Source organism: Gymnogyps californianus, chromosome 1 (assembly GCF_018139145.2).
Source record: "Gymnogyps californianus isolate 813 chromosome 1, ASM1813914v2, whole genome shotgun sequence".
Classification (NCBI taxonomy): Eukaryota; Metazoa; Chordata; class Aves; order Accipitriformes; family Cathartidae; genus Gymnogyps; species Gymnogyps californianus.
Genome location: NC_059471.1, coordinates 44621004 through 44637824, shown reverse-complemented (window position 1 = coordinate 44637824; position 16821 = coordinate 44621004). Strand labels below are relative to the sequence as shown.

The following is a 16821-nucleotide window of genomic DNA, read 5'->3' as shown; positions in this document are numbered from 1 at the left end:
CATTTCATATTGACTTCTTTCCCCTCTTAACATTTCAGTAGTCACCCCGTTCTACCTTTCTGCTCTGGTGTACAAAGTCTTACAATCAGGAAAATGCCTCTAGTTCCCCTTGGACAAGGCTTTGTTGTGAAGCATGTACAGAAAGTGAGTTTTCGTTTTGCCAAACCCTCTGTATACCCTAGGACAGTTGTGTAAAACCTTCCCGTTCCCAGTGGAGTCCCTCAGGATTTCTTTGCCGTGCTGCCGGGAGTGAAGAGCGTACCTTCCTGAACCAGCTTGGCGTTTCTTGTTACTGGAATTGAATTGGCACATCATGTCAGGTAGAAACCTCCTCAACAGAGTGACTCCAGCATCAGAGAACTGGATCTGACGGTTTTTTAAAATATAAAGATATAAAAACCGCAAAACAATTGATTCCTCTATTCTGCAGGCCAAGGGAGAGTCGCCATTGCAAACCTTGGTACAGACTTTATAAAATGAGTTTTGTACAAAAGCTTCTCTTTTGCACAGTTAAAAATGAGGCAAACTTTTAAAGTTATGTTTGAAGCTTGCTAAGATTACTAAAAGCACCCAGATGCAGTTGTACTTGTGGTTTGTTTTTATCCTTTAGCTAAACATATTTTTCTTCCACTGTAAGATGAGTAAGTTAGAATAGCAGTGAAGGTTTGTGACAACTAAATGAAGGTACGTAAACTTACCCACAAATAACCTTTGAAAAAATTTTTTGCAGCAACAGGTAAAGATCCTACCATGTCTGCATTTTCTGTGTTTTGACCTGAGTCAGTCTGCACTGTATAAAGCCTAATTACAGATTAATTATATAAATCTGTCTATGCAGAGATCTGTTCAAGTATTTTCCCTCAAGTTTAACTTGAGCATGTGTGTATACACTTGCATGCATCAGTCTAATTTGCTATTTATCAAGGCCAGTGCTGACTTGGCGGAACAGATGCTTCAAGATGGAAACTTCAACTGCTCATTACTTGAATTCTTGGATTAAGAATCATCAACCTGTCTGGAGGAAACAAGACATCTTACTCAGTAGCTGAACCCAATCTTTACTCAGATTTTAAGGAGTCTTAATAACTTTAGGTAACAGCCTCGTATTTCTCAGTTTCAGGTACATTTCAAATATTTTCAGCCCATCTGAGAAGAGGAAGTACAGAAAAATCTTTTATTGTTTCCAGTCCCATTTTTGACCTCTATAGGTTTAACGTATATCTGAACTGGAGGCTGTTTATTACAACAGGCCTTTTTGAGAACAACAGGCCACTGACTCAGCTTTAGGAGGTGTTTCCTGTATTTTCATCCGTTGTCATACAGCTGCTCGGCTCTGACTTGTTGCACGGCAGGGCCAGAAACTACAACAGCACACTCCTTAAGCATGTCATTTAATTATTTATGTACTATTAGCGCAGATGGAAATCTGTACACGGGGGTAATTACACAAGATTAATTAAAATGCGTACTTAGAAAATAACATTCACGATTTTTGGAAAGGTGGTTTGCCTGTCACTTGGAAGTTTGGTGGGAGCCACCACCACTCTTTTCTTGCACCTCCCCCATGCAACACAGAGGCTGCCCGCTTAATAAAAGCAAATGCTGTTGGCAACATTTGTTAGCAATGGGTGGTCCTACACTGATGTTTAACTGCTTGAATATATGAGACAAACCCACATTCTTTACTACTAAAGAAAGTATTTTTGGCTCCAGAGTGTTTATGCTGAAAATTTGTTCACAAACGCTAACTGTAAAACTGCCATACTTGCATGTTTTGGCTGAAACCTCTTGATTAGAGAAATAACGTAGAGTGGTTTGGGTTTTGTGAAATACTGGTCTGCCAGCTGGGAGATGGAGCCTTTACAGGCTCGGACGTGGCAGAGGGGATTGTTTGGCTGGACAAGCTAGGAGGGCATTAAAGCAATGACATGCTACTTGTTTAACAATCCCTAGGAGCATAATGAGGGCAGTGCATACTCATTTGGAACTAAATCCTGATGTTGAGAGCAAAAATAATTAAGGGATGTGGTCAGAAAAAAATTCTTCACCTCCTATGCTGCTTTCTTTCAAGCAGAGGAAGAAAGGATAAGCTCCTTAATCAACTGCCTATAATGTGCAGAAAGAAGATCCTGGTGACTTCAGAGCATAATACCTGCAGGGTACAGTGTGCTGCTTACTGCGATACTGGGAGCACTGCAGAGACCCTGACAGACCACTTCGGCTATCCAGAGAAGCTAATGACCCTGTGTGGCTATGATGTTCCTTGTGGTAGGAACCTAAATTTCAGTGTGTCACGTAGCTATACCCTTAGTGGTGAAGCAGGAGAGCTCATGCTATCGGCGCTAATGTCTTCACAATTTCTAGAAATAAGCAGTAGTCTCTGTACTCAAACAATCTTGCATCCGGCATAAGAGAATTCTGCACTAGAGTTTATAATCACCAGATCTGATAACTGGTCAGAAAAAGGGAAACTTTTGGTGAACATCCCCAAATGATTACTTAATCATACTGTCTGCAATCAGCAGAAAGGACTGAAGCAAAAAGATATCAACTTGGTGATTTAAAAGGGGTAATTTGACAAAGCTGAAATAAATAGTAGGCTTAAGTAGCGACCAGTGAATAATTAGGCAGAGTCTGAGTGAGGTGAGTACAGTCTTCAAAGTCTACAATCCCACAGAAGCTAGTCAAAACAAAACACCCCTTTCTCAAAAGAACGACCTCTTTCCTTCTGCCTCTTTAGAGGGCATTTTGTAAAGCACTTATAATTATAGATACTCAACAGCTGGGAAAAGAACTAGTAACAGCAAATATAACTTTGATGGCAGTGATTATGGAAAAATAATATGGAGGAAGAAAGATGCCTAAGAAGTCAATGACCCGCATTGAAAAGAACATCTAAAAAAAGTCCATGAAATGTATTAAGAACTCTAACAATTGTCTGTTTTTAGATAAAAGATGTAGAACTGTTGATAAGCAAGGAGAAAAAACATGCTAAATATTCCTGTGCTGTATTTGGGAAAGGAGTAGGAAATGTATTTGTATCATATAATGACAAAATATTTTCCATTTCAACAGTAATTCAAGAGCATATTAAAACAGCTACTATTAATGGTCTTAGATGAGTATGTCTGGATAACTTCACACCAAGAATTTTAAAGGAGCTGGTCAGTGAGCTTTCAGGATTAATATTCAGTAATTGTTAGAATATTAGACATGTTCCAGAAGACTCTTAAGAAAGCTAGAGTTAGAACCAATACTTAAAAGAAAATGTAAATTAAATTATGCAGATAATTATAAATTTGCATTGTGACATTAATTTGAGCAGCTTAATGTGAATAGTCAATGTGGGAATTTATTAAAATAGAAAGATAATATAATTTATGCCACTCAGTATATGCTTATGAAAAACAAGATCTTGTTCAACTACCTTTGAATAAAGTTGGTCACAAAAGATAACAGAGTTTATGCAGAACACATTTTTTTTAAAGTATATCACTTGATTCAGCTCAACATTTTTGACTAAAATTCCTAATTGACACGTCTCAAATTTTTTCAAACGGAATATTGCCGGGTTGGTGTATAAGGTCTTATGGGGGTTGGTTTTTAACAACAAGCTATATACCTTTTTTAAACAAAACAAAATAATTGATCAATTTTATTGAGTAGATTAAGCATGAGGGAGAAATAAATAATGAAGGTGGGAAATCTGTCTACTGAAACAACAAATCCCTAGATTCCTTGGTACTTTGGATGCTTCTAAACTATACATCTTCCAGTACAGATATATATGAAGACATGAAAAGGTTCTTGGCTTAATAATGGCTAGTTAGCTCAAGATGATTCCTCAGGTGGCCAAGAAGGATGTAAATCTTAGATGCCTGAACAGGTGAACCTCATGTAGCTGTTACAGCGTAACTGGTACTGGTGAGGGTGTTTTACTGAAATGCTCAATCTTTTTGAGCATCCACAGTTCAAGAGGGGGTGAAATCCACTCTCTCTCACTTAGCTGTTGAACCTGCACCCACTTGTAGTGTTTACTGAAATAGTCGATGTATAGCCAATGGAGAGGGCTGGGCCTCCACATGGAGGCAGGCACTACTTCCCTCTGAAAGCCTTAATTCTGTCATGATCATGCAGTAAACTGAGGTGCTCATTTTAAGAATGCAGTTTGCAGTCTTTCCTACTTATGGCCCCCCTTTTTTTTTCATTAAAACCAAAAAAGGTTGTATTATGAATGTAAACTTATTACCAACAGGCTTGCTTTTCTTAGTTACCTCTTGAAGGAGTCCTAGTAGTTCATGAGCACAAGCTCACAGACTGACAGCTGTTTGGAAGGACCTTTTCAGTACACACTTAAAACTTCTATGCAGTATAGATGCCTAAATAGAGCAAAAACTGTGCGAATGGATTCTTTGAGCTATCAGATAAAGATTTACCAAGGTTGGAGGTTGAATGGCTGGAGTTAAATCTAGACAATTTCAGTCTTGATCAGTCTCCCAAAGTGAGGTTGCTTGAGTATCATTGTTTACGTTCCGATGGATCTTTTTCGGTAGTATTTGAGAATCACTCTGAAGCAGCTTATAGAGCACTAATGGCATGCGCACCATAGCTCAGGAATTCCCGGTTTAAGTAAACTGGTAATGTGGTTTTGTTGCTTCATTTTTTCTGTTGCGCACCCCAATTCCATGATGTGTTCAGAGGAGCCACCCCAACTCAAAGGAGCACAAAGAATTAGGTAGTATCTCCTGTCCATCTAAACAGTATGCCCCTGGGGAGAAAAAAACCAATAGGAAGGAACCAGCCCTTCTGCTATCAGAAACAGCTGCAGCAGTAGCAAAAGGAGGGTTTTCAGTCAGTCAGAGGATACTAAAATTACGACAGGGTTCTCTCTTGCTTAATGATAAGGGTAATAACTCAAATGATGATTACATTTTTCAACATGTCCTGGTAGCTTGATTGACTTTTTTGAAAAAAAGAGGAAGATTAGGAAAAAGCAAGTAATTTAAAAAAATGTCAATAGCAAGTACTGATTTTCCATGCATCTGCCTCAAGACTAAGTGAGGTTTGACCTCCACTGAAGACACATTAAACCTCTTTCAATAAGTGAGCTGAATAACTGGATGTCACTTGTCAGGACAGATAACAGCAAAGTAGAGATTACAAAAACCTACTTCAGGCTGCAGTAGAAGCATGAGTCGGGAGTTTGAAAGGTGCTTCCCGTGAAAGCTTCTGAAGGTGTACTTGATTTTTCATCCCAATCACACCATAGAAGAGGAATGTCATTTTGTCATGAGAATGTTTAAAATCCTGATCTTAGTCAAAACTCCAGAAGTCAGAGAATGTATTTGGACTCACCAGTGAAGCTGAAAACTCATCAGAACATCTGCTGCATTTAGTGGCTATCACAAGTTGACTGATAAGAAAGATGAATGAACCAAACGCTACCAACCTCAGAGGCTCCAGTCTTCCACTACGAGAAAGTTGATCAGCCTTGATAAAATGTGGCTGCACACGAGTCCTATCTCCTGTTCATTTGGGGGCTTACAGAGTTGGTGACAATATTCATCTTGCTGGATGGGGAAATTTCTGTATTTCTAATCATGTACTGTAATGAAAAGGCACAGCTGCATCCCCCTTCATGGTTTCTATTTGCCTCATGACGAACTCCTCCCATCAAGGAAGCAACTGCCTCCACACAGTTTGTCTAGTTTCATTTACTTAGGTAAGGCATAGTCAGAAAATGACCAATTTGCCAACACTGGAACAATCTAGAAATAAGATGATAGGGGGAAAATGACAGTGGTTATCGGTGATGACTCAAATGTCTATTCACAATAAGGCTTTAGAACTGACATACATCTATCAAAATGCATGCACAGAGAAACGTCCCTCTTCTCAAATAAGTAACATAAGTAAGATGTCAATTTAAAAAAAAAAAGTCAAATCAAATGTTATAGAAGGTGAAACGTTTAATGACATAGGACAGTATTACAGATCTCATCTTAGTTTCGCTAACTATATTATTCCCATGAGTTGCAGATGCATTCAATTGCAAAGTCCTTTAGAATGTTTTTAATTTCAGTTCTCAGACATACATTAAGTAGTAGATTATGTTAAATAATATACAACATAGTTAAACAGTCAATTAACACAATGTTGCTTTTTTCCCTCATTATTTTCTGCCTTTCTGAAAATATTTAGAGCCTGATCAACAGAAGAAAATAATTTTTCAGTGAGAAAAACATGAAACACTTTGTTAACATATTGGCACTTGCAGCTTCAAGTGCTACATTATTTTCTACAAAACATGCTGGAAAAACGTGCAACACAATATTCAGTAAAATATTCAATCCAGCTTTATTCTACACTTATTTTAAGGATATTCATTTATTCAGGTAATTAAGGATACTATTTTCCAAAAAGAGAGATTTAAATTGCAATGATCTGTTACAACCAGCTTAGCTAGTTTCCACTTGTAATATACTAACCATTTTTTAAAAGTTCATTTTTTCATAATTTCTTTTTTAAAATGCTTTTTGAAATATTAAAAAAGAAAATAAGTAAAAAGAAATGTTTACTTTCAGAACAAGAGACCAATAAAAACCCCTTTCTCCATTTTAATGATATTTTGTTAATATTTTTTTTTACTAGAGCAGCTCTAGATAAAAATATTTGTGTTAGAATGTTCACATTTGACCCATACGTATTCTTGTTGCTGGGTGACTTAATGAAAGCTTGGTCTATGTCTATTGTGTTATGGTATGGAAAACTGCAGTTCATGAATGTGTAGCCCCTTTCAAATCTGTTTACCTGACTGGTTCATAACATGCTTAGTTAAGGCATGGAGCCCGCTTATGCATGAACTCGTAACTAATGTGGCAAGTTGGATGAGGCAAGACTTTAACAACACGTCTTAATCCCTGTGCTGCTTGAAAGATATAAATAAGATAAAGGAGAGGAAAAGTTGATTCAATCTTTTTACAAAACAAGGCTTCTTTCTCTCTAGATTGCATATTGATAACTTCGTAGAGTAACAAAATACAAAGCTGTTTTTAGTGATGAGAAAATCTTGCTTCTGTGCAATTCAAGAGTAAGGCCTAATGATTCATAAATCTGGCACACAGTATCGGGTACAAATTGCCATAAGATGCTACATAACTGCATGTAACCTGTGGGAAAAAAATGAATATTTTATTGCACCAGAGAAAAAAACTAAAATTAAAACATATATTTTGGCAGGACCAGGATAAAAATCACATCTTGTTCTACATGTTTTAAAGTGTTTTACCATGCAGCACTACAGTTTTTCAAATTTTCACTTTTGTATTCAGATATGACTTCACTGAAAAGGGAAAGAAGCAAAAGTGGAAGGGACAAAGAGGATGTTAACTCTTTTCCTTTTGCTTCATGTTAGCATTGCCAGATCATGTGAATAGAACAGGCTGCAATTGCAGAGTCTTTCATCAATACCGCATCTGCATCCATCCCTGTTATTTTAAATCTTAAATTAAAACAATTATTTGAACATAGTGAAATTCACCTATGAGATAATTATTAATCACAGTAGGTTAGACCAGCTTGGTCCACTGTGTTCTATCAGCAGAAGCATTTTGCAATGATCCATTGCAGCACTTCCAATCCAGGTGATGTTATTTATAGTATGAAGCAGTGGCAATAAGCTTTCCTGGTATCTAACTTAAGAAGAACAAAAAAAGCTCTATGTTCTGCATCCCAAGGACATTGTGGTACCATTAAACTGGTCTCATGTCAGTGTTTCTTTCAAAAATATCACACTGAGAGACAGTGTGATGCAATGCCTGCTTCCCTCTACTCTGAATGCAGGAGTGAAAACAGTGCTCACGGAAAGCTCAGTAATAGCCAAATAGCCAAAGAAGTTGCCTGTTCACACTGAATTATGCAACTTAAGGAATTCCCCTCTACAAATACTTTGTTAAACATTAATGCATTATATTTTTAAATGTCCACCCTCCATCAAATGCTGTGGCCCCATAATTTGCTTTATTGGATTAAGTCTACTCTTACTGGCAACTTAAAGCTGAAAAGTAAGTGCTAACCTTTGCAAAAAGTTGAGTGTTGAAGTAGTCATGGTATCCATACTCTCTAAGAGTCGTCCAAGGTTGCTTATTATTTCATGAAGTTAGGTGCTTAAGAATGGGATAAATAAAAACTAGAAAACTGGTATTTTTAAAGTAGACATCAGAAAATGAAGAAGGAAGACGCATATATTAAATTCAGTACCCTGTCAGTACTTAGGAGCTTTATGTAGTCTGTAGAAGGTGCTTCAAGCTAATAGACTGGAAGCTCTGAATTTTCTCTTGGCCATTTCTTTCCAAAGCTGAAGGGCTGAAGGTCACTCCTTTCTTCAGAAATGCTCCCATCATTATCTTGCCCAAAGTTAACGTCCGTGGAGACTCAACGGGGATGATCAGATTCAATCCTATCCACCACCTGAGGAAAATGGTAACATACTCAGTTTCCAATGGAAGCAGTATAACGGCTATAGAGCACTGTGAAACCAATAGCCTTGCCAGTTCTGTTCAGACTGGGTTCCAGTTTCTGGCCCAATAAATACATGTTCAGAATCACACTTGTTCTTATTACCAAACTCAATAATTGGTATTTCATACAGAGTGAAGCACGGTTAGTACTGTCATCTCTCTATGTAGAAGTAGGACTTGGTGTTGTCAGGACTAGGACAAGTCTAGGTGGTCACTGAGAATGCCGGCATTATCTGTACTTTTGGTACCTCCATGGCTGAGTGGTGCCAAAGCAGAGTTTTAAGAACCTTACAGTTACATCTGTATGTTTTCGGAAATTAGATAGAAGTGACAAGAATAAAGAACACAGAAAATCTCTTACATGAAAGAATAACAAAAAACATAGCTGAGAAGGTGGATCAGGTATTCCTGTTTCCAGAAACATCCAGTGAATCTGAAAGCTTGCATATTAAAGATACTGTATATTTTTATGAAAACGAGGGCTGTCATTCAAATCAGTAAATGTGGTGCTGTCCACTGTTGGCCCATGGGGAGTTTGCGCCTTTCTGTCATGAACCTGACAATTCTTGGAGACAGGACAGTAGATCAGACAAGCCCATGAAGATGATGCAGTACAGTAAGCTTTATATTTTTAAATAAAATTAATTTCAAGATACTTTATTGGCATTTCATTCAAGACCAAAAGCACCTTAAACATGGATGTTCACAGAAAAATATTTTGCTTTGTATTAAAAATAAATATAATTAAACCCAAATAATTTAAGTTATTTATGTTAAAAATGTACACATATTTATATATAATATTTCAGTTTACAACTACAAAAGAATAATAGTGAATTATCAAAGATTTTTGATGTTTCTGCAGCTGGAAATGTAAGAACTTTACATAGTTTATTTCTTTGTAATTTCACAGAGTTTAATGGATTAAAAATACTCTGTACTTGTTTTTAAGTCATTCAGCTATCTCAGAATTACTATCACGGTGTAAAACTACTTGACAAAGGTTTCAGCCTGTACAGATTTGAAATGGCACGTCAGAATGAAAAACTGCTATATTTCATAGGATTGGGTTTGTGGTTTTCATTGACAACAGATCTAATCAGCTCACATAGGTTTCCCTAAGGGAGGTTTCGGACAGTCTCCATTGTGTAGGAGGGCACCCTAGCTGTGCATTGAGATTAGCCTGCAGAGATTTTACGGGGTTGAGAAAGAAAGGTAAGCTCCCTCCTGCTGTTGGTAAACACTGTTATTGTTCTCCATTCCCTGCTGAATGGAACAAATGCAATTCTGCAAAGTTAATTACTGCAATAATGAAAGAAATGACACAAAATGACAAGGAATGTGCTAATTCAGTAAGACTCAAGTCATTGACGTATTAGTCCCTTTACTGCTCGTTGTTACTTTCAGGCACGTACTCCTTTACTCATAAATACTGAGTGGATTTTGGGGACTTAGTATTTAAGTAATAAGTTAGTAAAATAAAGATTAATGTGTAAGAAGTGGTGCCTAATGATCTCTTAGGAGTTGTCTGGTCAGTACCTGAGACCTGAACACAGAAGATCTTTGATGAAGTATCTGGAAAAAAGGACTTAGCCATCCTTGAAGGACTTGCAGCATGTTTCCTTTTCAACGTCCAAGAACAAAGACTCACTAGAGTTTTATTTATATGCTAAAATAATTTAACCCCCAAGAAGGAAAAGGAGACAAGAGAATAGACTGCACCAAAATATTGTTTTTTTTCCCTTGCTTACACTTCCCACAGTATCACAGAGGAGATGAGTGATATTAATTTTTGTGTGAACATCTTACACATAGCTCCGGATGACAACTTGTGAATCTCTGTTTACACGGCTCCACTGGCACTGGGAGCTGTGTGCTTGGAAACCATAGGCCTGTGAAACGTAGAGTGACAAGTCTCCTGTATGTGTGGCACTATACCAGCGATGGGGAGCACAAGCAAGCTTGGGCACAGAAACGACCCTCTCTCAGGGTCTCAGATAGAACTCCGTGGGAATATTTCCAACTCTTCCTTTTAGAAAGGACCACTGCACTTCGGTAACAATCCTGTTTAAAATCCACATATACATTCTAGATGACAACTCCCTCATAGAAGTCAAGCGCTACATTGCCAGGCTCTACCTAATAATAATGCACAAAGAAACAAATTCTTCTAAAGAACTGCATAAGAAAGCAAAAGAGAAAGTCATGCATGCTGCAATATGTATCTCTAAAATCACGATAAAAAGGAGTACTGGGAATTGCTAACGATTTCAGCTGCAATACTGAATAATCTAAGTAATCCTTCTTCTATTTAACCAAAAGGAAAAATGAAAAGACTTTCATTGAAATACAGTCATAAATTCCATCCATAAGACTTTTCCTGCAATTAAGTTACATTTACTGATCCACTACTCCTTAAAAGAAGCATTAACACAAAGACTTCAATTATTCATGGTCAAACAAAGTTGATTCTATTGCTTCAATCAAAGCAGCATTCTCTTTTACAGTGGTTATTTCTGTAGTATCTTCAGAAAGGGCACACAGTCTACGAAAACATGTAAGTTTCTGAGTAAAAGCTATTTCCATGACCAATGCTAACTTTTTGCATTTAATATTTCTGCCATTTCCTGCTTTCATGGGGATGAAATTTGCTGGGGGTTTTTGTCCCCTTCATCCTTTAAAGGGTAAGTTGATTAAAATTCACCCTTTTTTTTGAACCAGTTACAATGTCCTGAGAAAAAGGAGTCTCTCTATCAAAAAAAAGAAAAAAAAAACCCCAAACGGGTATTTACTGTTATGGAAAACTTATCAGTGAGGAAAGAAACCCAGGGAACTCTGCAAAATGAACTCTTGTGGAACAAAGTTGGTGGTTCTTGTGCTGTCAGCAGAGGGCTTAAAGAGCTGCAGAGGGTCTAACATCTGCAAAGAGCCGTACTTACTTTTCCTACTGCTAAAAGCTTCTGCAATACCCGCCACTCACTCTTCCATAATTCCCAACTACTGTCCATTTCCGCTAGCGATGCCGTCCTCCAAGAGTTAGCACGTTGTACTGCTGCTGATTGCTGGCCAGCTTCAGTCTGAAATACCCTAAGTGTAACTGCCTTAATTAAGCTACGGAAGTATGCATTTTAAAGGTCAAGAGTTCCCAGTCAATCCTAGGAATTTAAGAAGGGGATAATACTGCCCAAAGACAGTAAGCAAAACTTGATCATCTAGAGATACTTGTTTCATTTTCAAAGGTCGAGAATGAATACAGATTCTCGATGTTCTTTGGTATAAGAAAATACCAGGGATACATTTCTTTGACTCGGTAAAAAGTCTGGCATGTGTTCTATTAAATGTAATGTTAACAGGGAGATAAATTCTTTCCTCAGTAGACCTCCCTAATGAGAGCAACCCTGAAAGATGACAGGCTGTTACAGTCTCAAAACTGTTGTGTATAAATCTGTTTTCATGTAAACGTGCAACAGACTGACAATTGATTGAGACACATATACATAATAACATGAATACTTCCTCAAAAGGTAGTAAGTTGTTCCTATAGAGTAATGCTCTGAGTCATGTCTTCCAAAGACATGGAAGTTGATGAGTGCCTACCAGGAGCAAAAGAATTCTACCTGACCATCTTGCAGATGTCAGAGGTTTAGTAGAATTAGTATTCCTTTTTTGCTGGAACTAGGTATCATACAAAAGGATAACTGGAACAGAAAATAACAGCTAAAGTGTAAGAGGCAGCAAATTGTATCCCAGAGATACTGACAAATACTCAGAGAACTAATATTTGAATTCACAGTTGTTCCTCTTTTACAAGGTTTCATCACTGTTTTGTACAGAAAGTCTTGAAGGGGAGGAAGACTGCAAATCCCAATGACATATCATTTCTTTGTACAGAAAATATTTAGAAACTACAATGCCACTGAAGTATGAGCACAGGATTCAGCAACAAGCCTTAAAAGTTTAGGTCCTTAAAAAAAGCAATTTCATGTTTTCAATTTTTTTGTCAAACAAGAGATTTCCTTGATGCGTTAGAGCTTCTTTGCTTCTAGCAAGGGACAGAAAGGTGAGAAAGCACTGTTAAAAAAAAAGAAAAACATCCTAACCTGCCCTAAACCAACTGTCCTGCCTTCTTTCCTGTTCAACCTATATACTTACAAAACTTACCACTTAAGTAACACCAACTTAACATACCAAGAACATTTCTTGGTACAGAAGGATACAGGAGAGATATTTTTCTCTCTTTGCTCCCTTTGGTTTGAAAAAGAGGAACTGAGGATGATTATGTGGTTTGGGCACTTCAGTCACAAGTTGCTTACATGCATGACTACCCTTAGAATTTTCTCTTTAATTCATTATTTTTGACTCACACATCATTGACACGAGGCCTACTACAATGGGAGACTGCAAAGACCATGAAGAAGAATTTTGGAATAATTCATTTGACAACTATGTTTGTGGGAAAGAACATCAGTAAAAATGCTATACAGGTAATGCAACTGAACCTTTTCATTACTTAAAGAGCAAAAAGGTTCATTAATTTTTGCTGTAGGGCATTTCACATTTGAATAGTTATATTTAAGTGACATTCTAGCTTTCACATGAAAAGCTTAGAAGGTCTCCTCCTAGATAATTAATTACAGCCTTGGAGTCTAGTGAGGACACACAGGAAAAATACAAAGTCTTCAACTGGAAAAAAACCCTACGTACTGAGGAGATTTACACAGGGGCTACGTGGATTACAAGAACTTACCAACAGTGTTATCAGTATATGCTAACAAGTTACTTTTATTTTTGCAAATTTAAAGATGGACCTTGTTAGTAATTTTCTAAAAAAAAAAACTTTGCCAAAATATGTCACTTTGTCATCTGAAGAACTGTTTAAATGTCAATAAAATTTCACCACAAATCAGCCTAATTTTGTCAGCCTTCCTAGAAAATCAGGTTGCCTAGAGGACACAGAAATTTACAACACACAATTCATTCTGGAAGCATCAAAATGTTCTTGTGTATTGTATTTCCATGGAAGAATTAAACACTTTGTGTCTTTTGGATGGTAAGAAGTAAATTAATGTCACTATCTTATATTAGTATATTTAGAAATATCACCATAGAGTAATTTAGGTTGGACAGGAATTCTGAAAATCAGTCATCTAGTTCATCTCAAAGTCAGGTCCATGTCCAGTTGAGTTCTGAATATCTCCAAGGATGAAGATTCCAACACCTCTCTGGGCAACCTGTTCCAGTATTTGGCCACCCTCACAGTAAAAACATTTTTCATAATAGCTAATTGAGTTTTCTAGTGCTCCATCTTGTGTCCATTGCCTCTTACTCTATCGCTGTGCACCTCTGAGATGAGTCTGGCTCTGTTGTCTCTGTACCATCCCATTAGGTAGTTGGAGACTGCAACAAGTTCCCCCCCAGGCCCTCTATTCTTGAGGCTGAACAAGTCCAGTTCTTTCGGCCTCCCCTTCTACATCAGGTGCTCCAGCCCTTGATCATCTTGGTGAATCTCTGCTCGACTCACTTCAATATGTCAATGTCTTTCTTGAACAAGCCCAAAACTGGATGCAACACTCCAGATGTGGTCTCCCACGTGCCAAACAGAAGGGAAGGATCACTTCCCTCCATCTGCTGGCTATCCTGTTGTTAATACCACCCAGGATGCGGCTGGCTGGCACATTGCTGACTCATGTTCAATTTGTTGTCCACTAGGATCTCGAGGTCTGTTTTTGGCAAGCTGCTTTCCAGTCAGTGCTGGCCTATGGGGTTATTCCATCCTAGATGTGGGACAGCAATTGCTTTTGTTGAACTTCATAAGGTTCTTGTTGACCCGATTTCCAGCCTGTTGAGGTCCCTCTGAGACCCTGCCCTCCAATGTATAGACTACACCCCCAAATTTGGTATTGCCTATGAACTTACTATTCGTCAGTTGCCAGTTGGACTTTGCATTGCTGATCACATTTCCTTGAGCTTGGTGTGTCAGCCAATTTTCCACCCACCTTATAGTCCATATCTCACCAATTTGTCTATAAGGATACTATAGGAGAACAAATCGTGAATACTTAAAATTCCAACTAGTATCTTGCCTAAAATAGCTCACAGTCTTTCTAGATAATACAATTTATTGATTATTGGGTGATAACAGACAAACAAGATAGTCTAGGAAGTTAAACTAGGGACTGTGAATCATATAAAATATCTATTACAAACTACAAATTAGTATCTGCATGTGGGAGCTGTTTCACATGAAAGAGAAGTTAATGATTCTATTCACATAAAAATACAAGTTAGATAAACCCCTAGACTTCAGGAAACAAAAGTTTATTCAGGAATATCTGTACAGATAGGTTTGTGAGCCCAAAGGTTTGTGTATTTCTTTCCCCAGTGAACACCAGTTAGTCTAATAAAAGATATTACCTCTGTCTACACACCTGGCCTCCCTCACTCACAGAATGATAATTTTAATCCTGTGATGTGCAATTGCGAGCATTTTTACCTCACTCTCTCAGAATTAGGAGAAAAAAAAAAAAAAAGAAACTTGGACTTGGAGTTTACCTGGAGCAGAGGAAGTATTGCTGTGCTTCAAACTGCTGTTTGGAAAATGAAGAAAAGTGTATCTAGGAATCATAAGCTTGATATAGCTCAGTATTATATAGTAAATAATTATTGTTCATGTCCAGGTAGGAACAATGAATCAGTTGAAGACAGATTGTCAAGGAAAAAGGAGATAAGAAAAAGAAGCTTTTTCTTAAATGAAATCTGAGCAATATTTTCAGTATACAGTCACTTAAACAATATCATCTATATTTATGTTATATATATGCATATATACCATATGCAGTCAAAAGTGCTTTAAAATATTAGAGACCTTTTCTGTAGTCTAAATAGATGGTAGAGTGGAATAAATAAGTAGACTGTGCTCTTGGAAGATGGGGCTTATTTTCATATAATTAAATATGGCAAGTTATCCATTTCACCATTACATGCTACAATACTTACACATCATGGTTCTATTTTTATTATTATACTGACGTAACTACACTAGACCAAGTGTATCTAGTCCATTAAGTATCAGTGCTGATAATTAAGATGTATTTTATTGCTTCTTTAGAATATTTTTAAAGCCTGTTTGGTAGAACAAATGACATCAAATGACAAACTATACAAATCAAGGCCGATCAGAAATTATTTTTTTTTCCACCTGACATGAATTTCCTTCATAGAAAGTAGGATATAGTCTGATGCTAACTCATGTATATTTTTAAAATTTCTATGAGCCAGAATAGTTGCAAGGAATGTGGCATGAAACACAGGGTCCAAGAAAAACAATATAAAAAAGCTGAAACATGCATTAATTTGAACACTCTGAATAACACGTCCTTTAACCGCCCAGATTATAAATGTGTACAATATGCTAGTGTTTATTTATCTTTTAAAATTCAAATATATGTTAGTAAAATCACTGCATGCATTATTTCCACACATTTTATTCACATGACAGGTCTAAAAATTATTTTATGAAGCATAAGATCATTTGACAGGTATAAAAGAATAGTTAAAAACAAAACAGTTGTTTGCTTTTATGGTAAAAAGGGCATCATTATGGTGAAAATAACTTTCTTCCAAGCAAAGCTCCCCAAAGGATTATTTTGAATAATTTTGGAAAAATGCTATGGTGATGTTTTCTTCTGCAGTTTCTTGTACCATACAGGTGCCTCTTTATTTGTCTGTAAAATAAAGAATGTTTTAATTGTGAGACAGTGGAAGTCAGAAGAAAAACATGCAATCTGTGCTAAAGTCTCTTTCCTTCTTATGTAGTTCACAGTGATAATTGAGTTCTTTGCTTAAATGCAAATAAATTAAAAACAAGACTATGCATTTAAGGTTATTATTACTACATATTTGTATTAAAGCCTCCCTATTTCTAGGTTATAAAAAGCAGATTATACAGTAAGAAGTATATGATTTGTTTTAAAATATCTATCACAATGAAAACATGCATCAACTGTGCCATAAATAGGTTTCATTTGAAATATTATCATCTGACTTTCCCAGTTGAGAAGGGGATGGAATTTAGAAAAGAGATCTTAGGTGTGCCATAATTGACCAACACTTTATGCAGAACTATGGTTCTTTAAAAATTATAATTAAAAATAAAAGAATTCAGCAGTTTTCTGACAGTGTAGAAAGTATTTTAATTGCAGAGAATTATCTGTGAGCAACTTTTCCTTGCCTTCATAATCCTACAGGCTACTGCTGCACAGTCAGGATTGCTTAATATTCTTGTGGCAAATTCAGTGGTTGG

General features: G+C 36.9%; 1 protein-coding gene across 1 annotated transcript in view; it reads right to left on the bottom strand.

Annotated features, from left to right (window-relative positions):
* Positions 1–15437: 15437 nt before the first annotated feature.
* The window catches only part of PIBF1 (progesterone immunomodulatory binding factor 1), a 125459-nt gene continuing 124075 nt past the window's right edge, over positions 15438–16821 (bottom strand). The window contains exon 17 of the mRNA XM_050897402.1: positions 15438–16243. Within this exon, the coding sequence (XP_050753359.1) occupies positions 16187–16243 (57 nt within the window). The 3' untranslated portion in view covers positions 15438–16186. The remainder of the gene's footprint in view (positions 16244–16821) is intronic.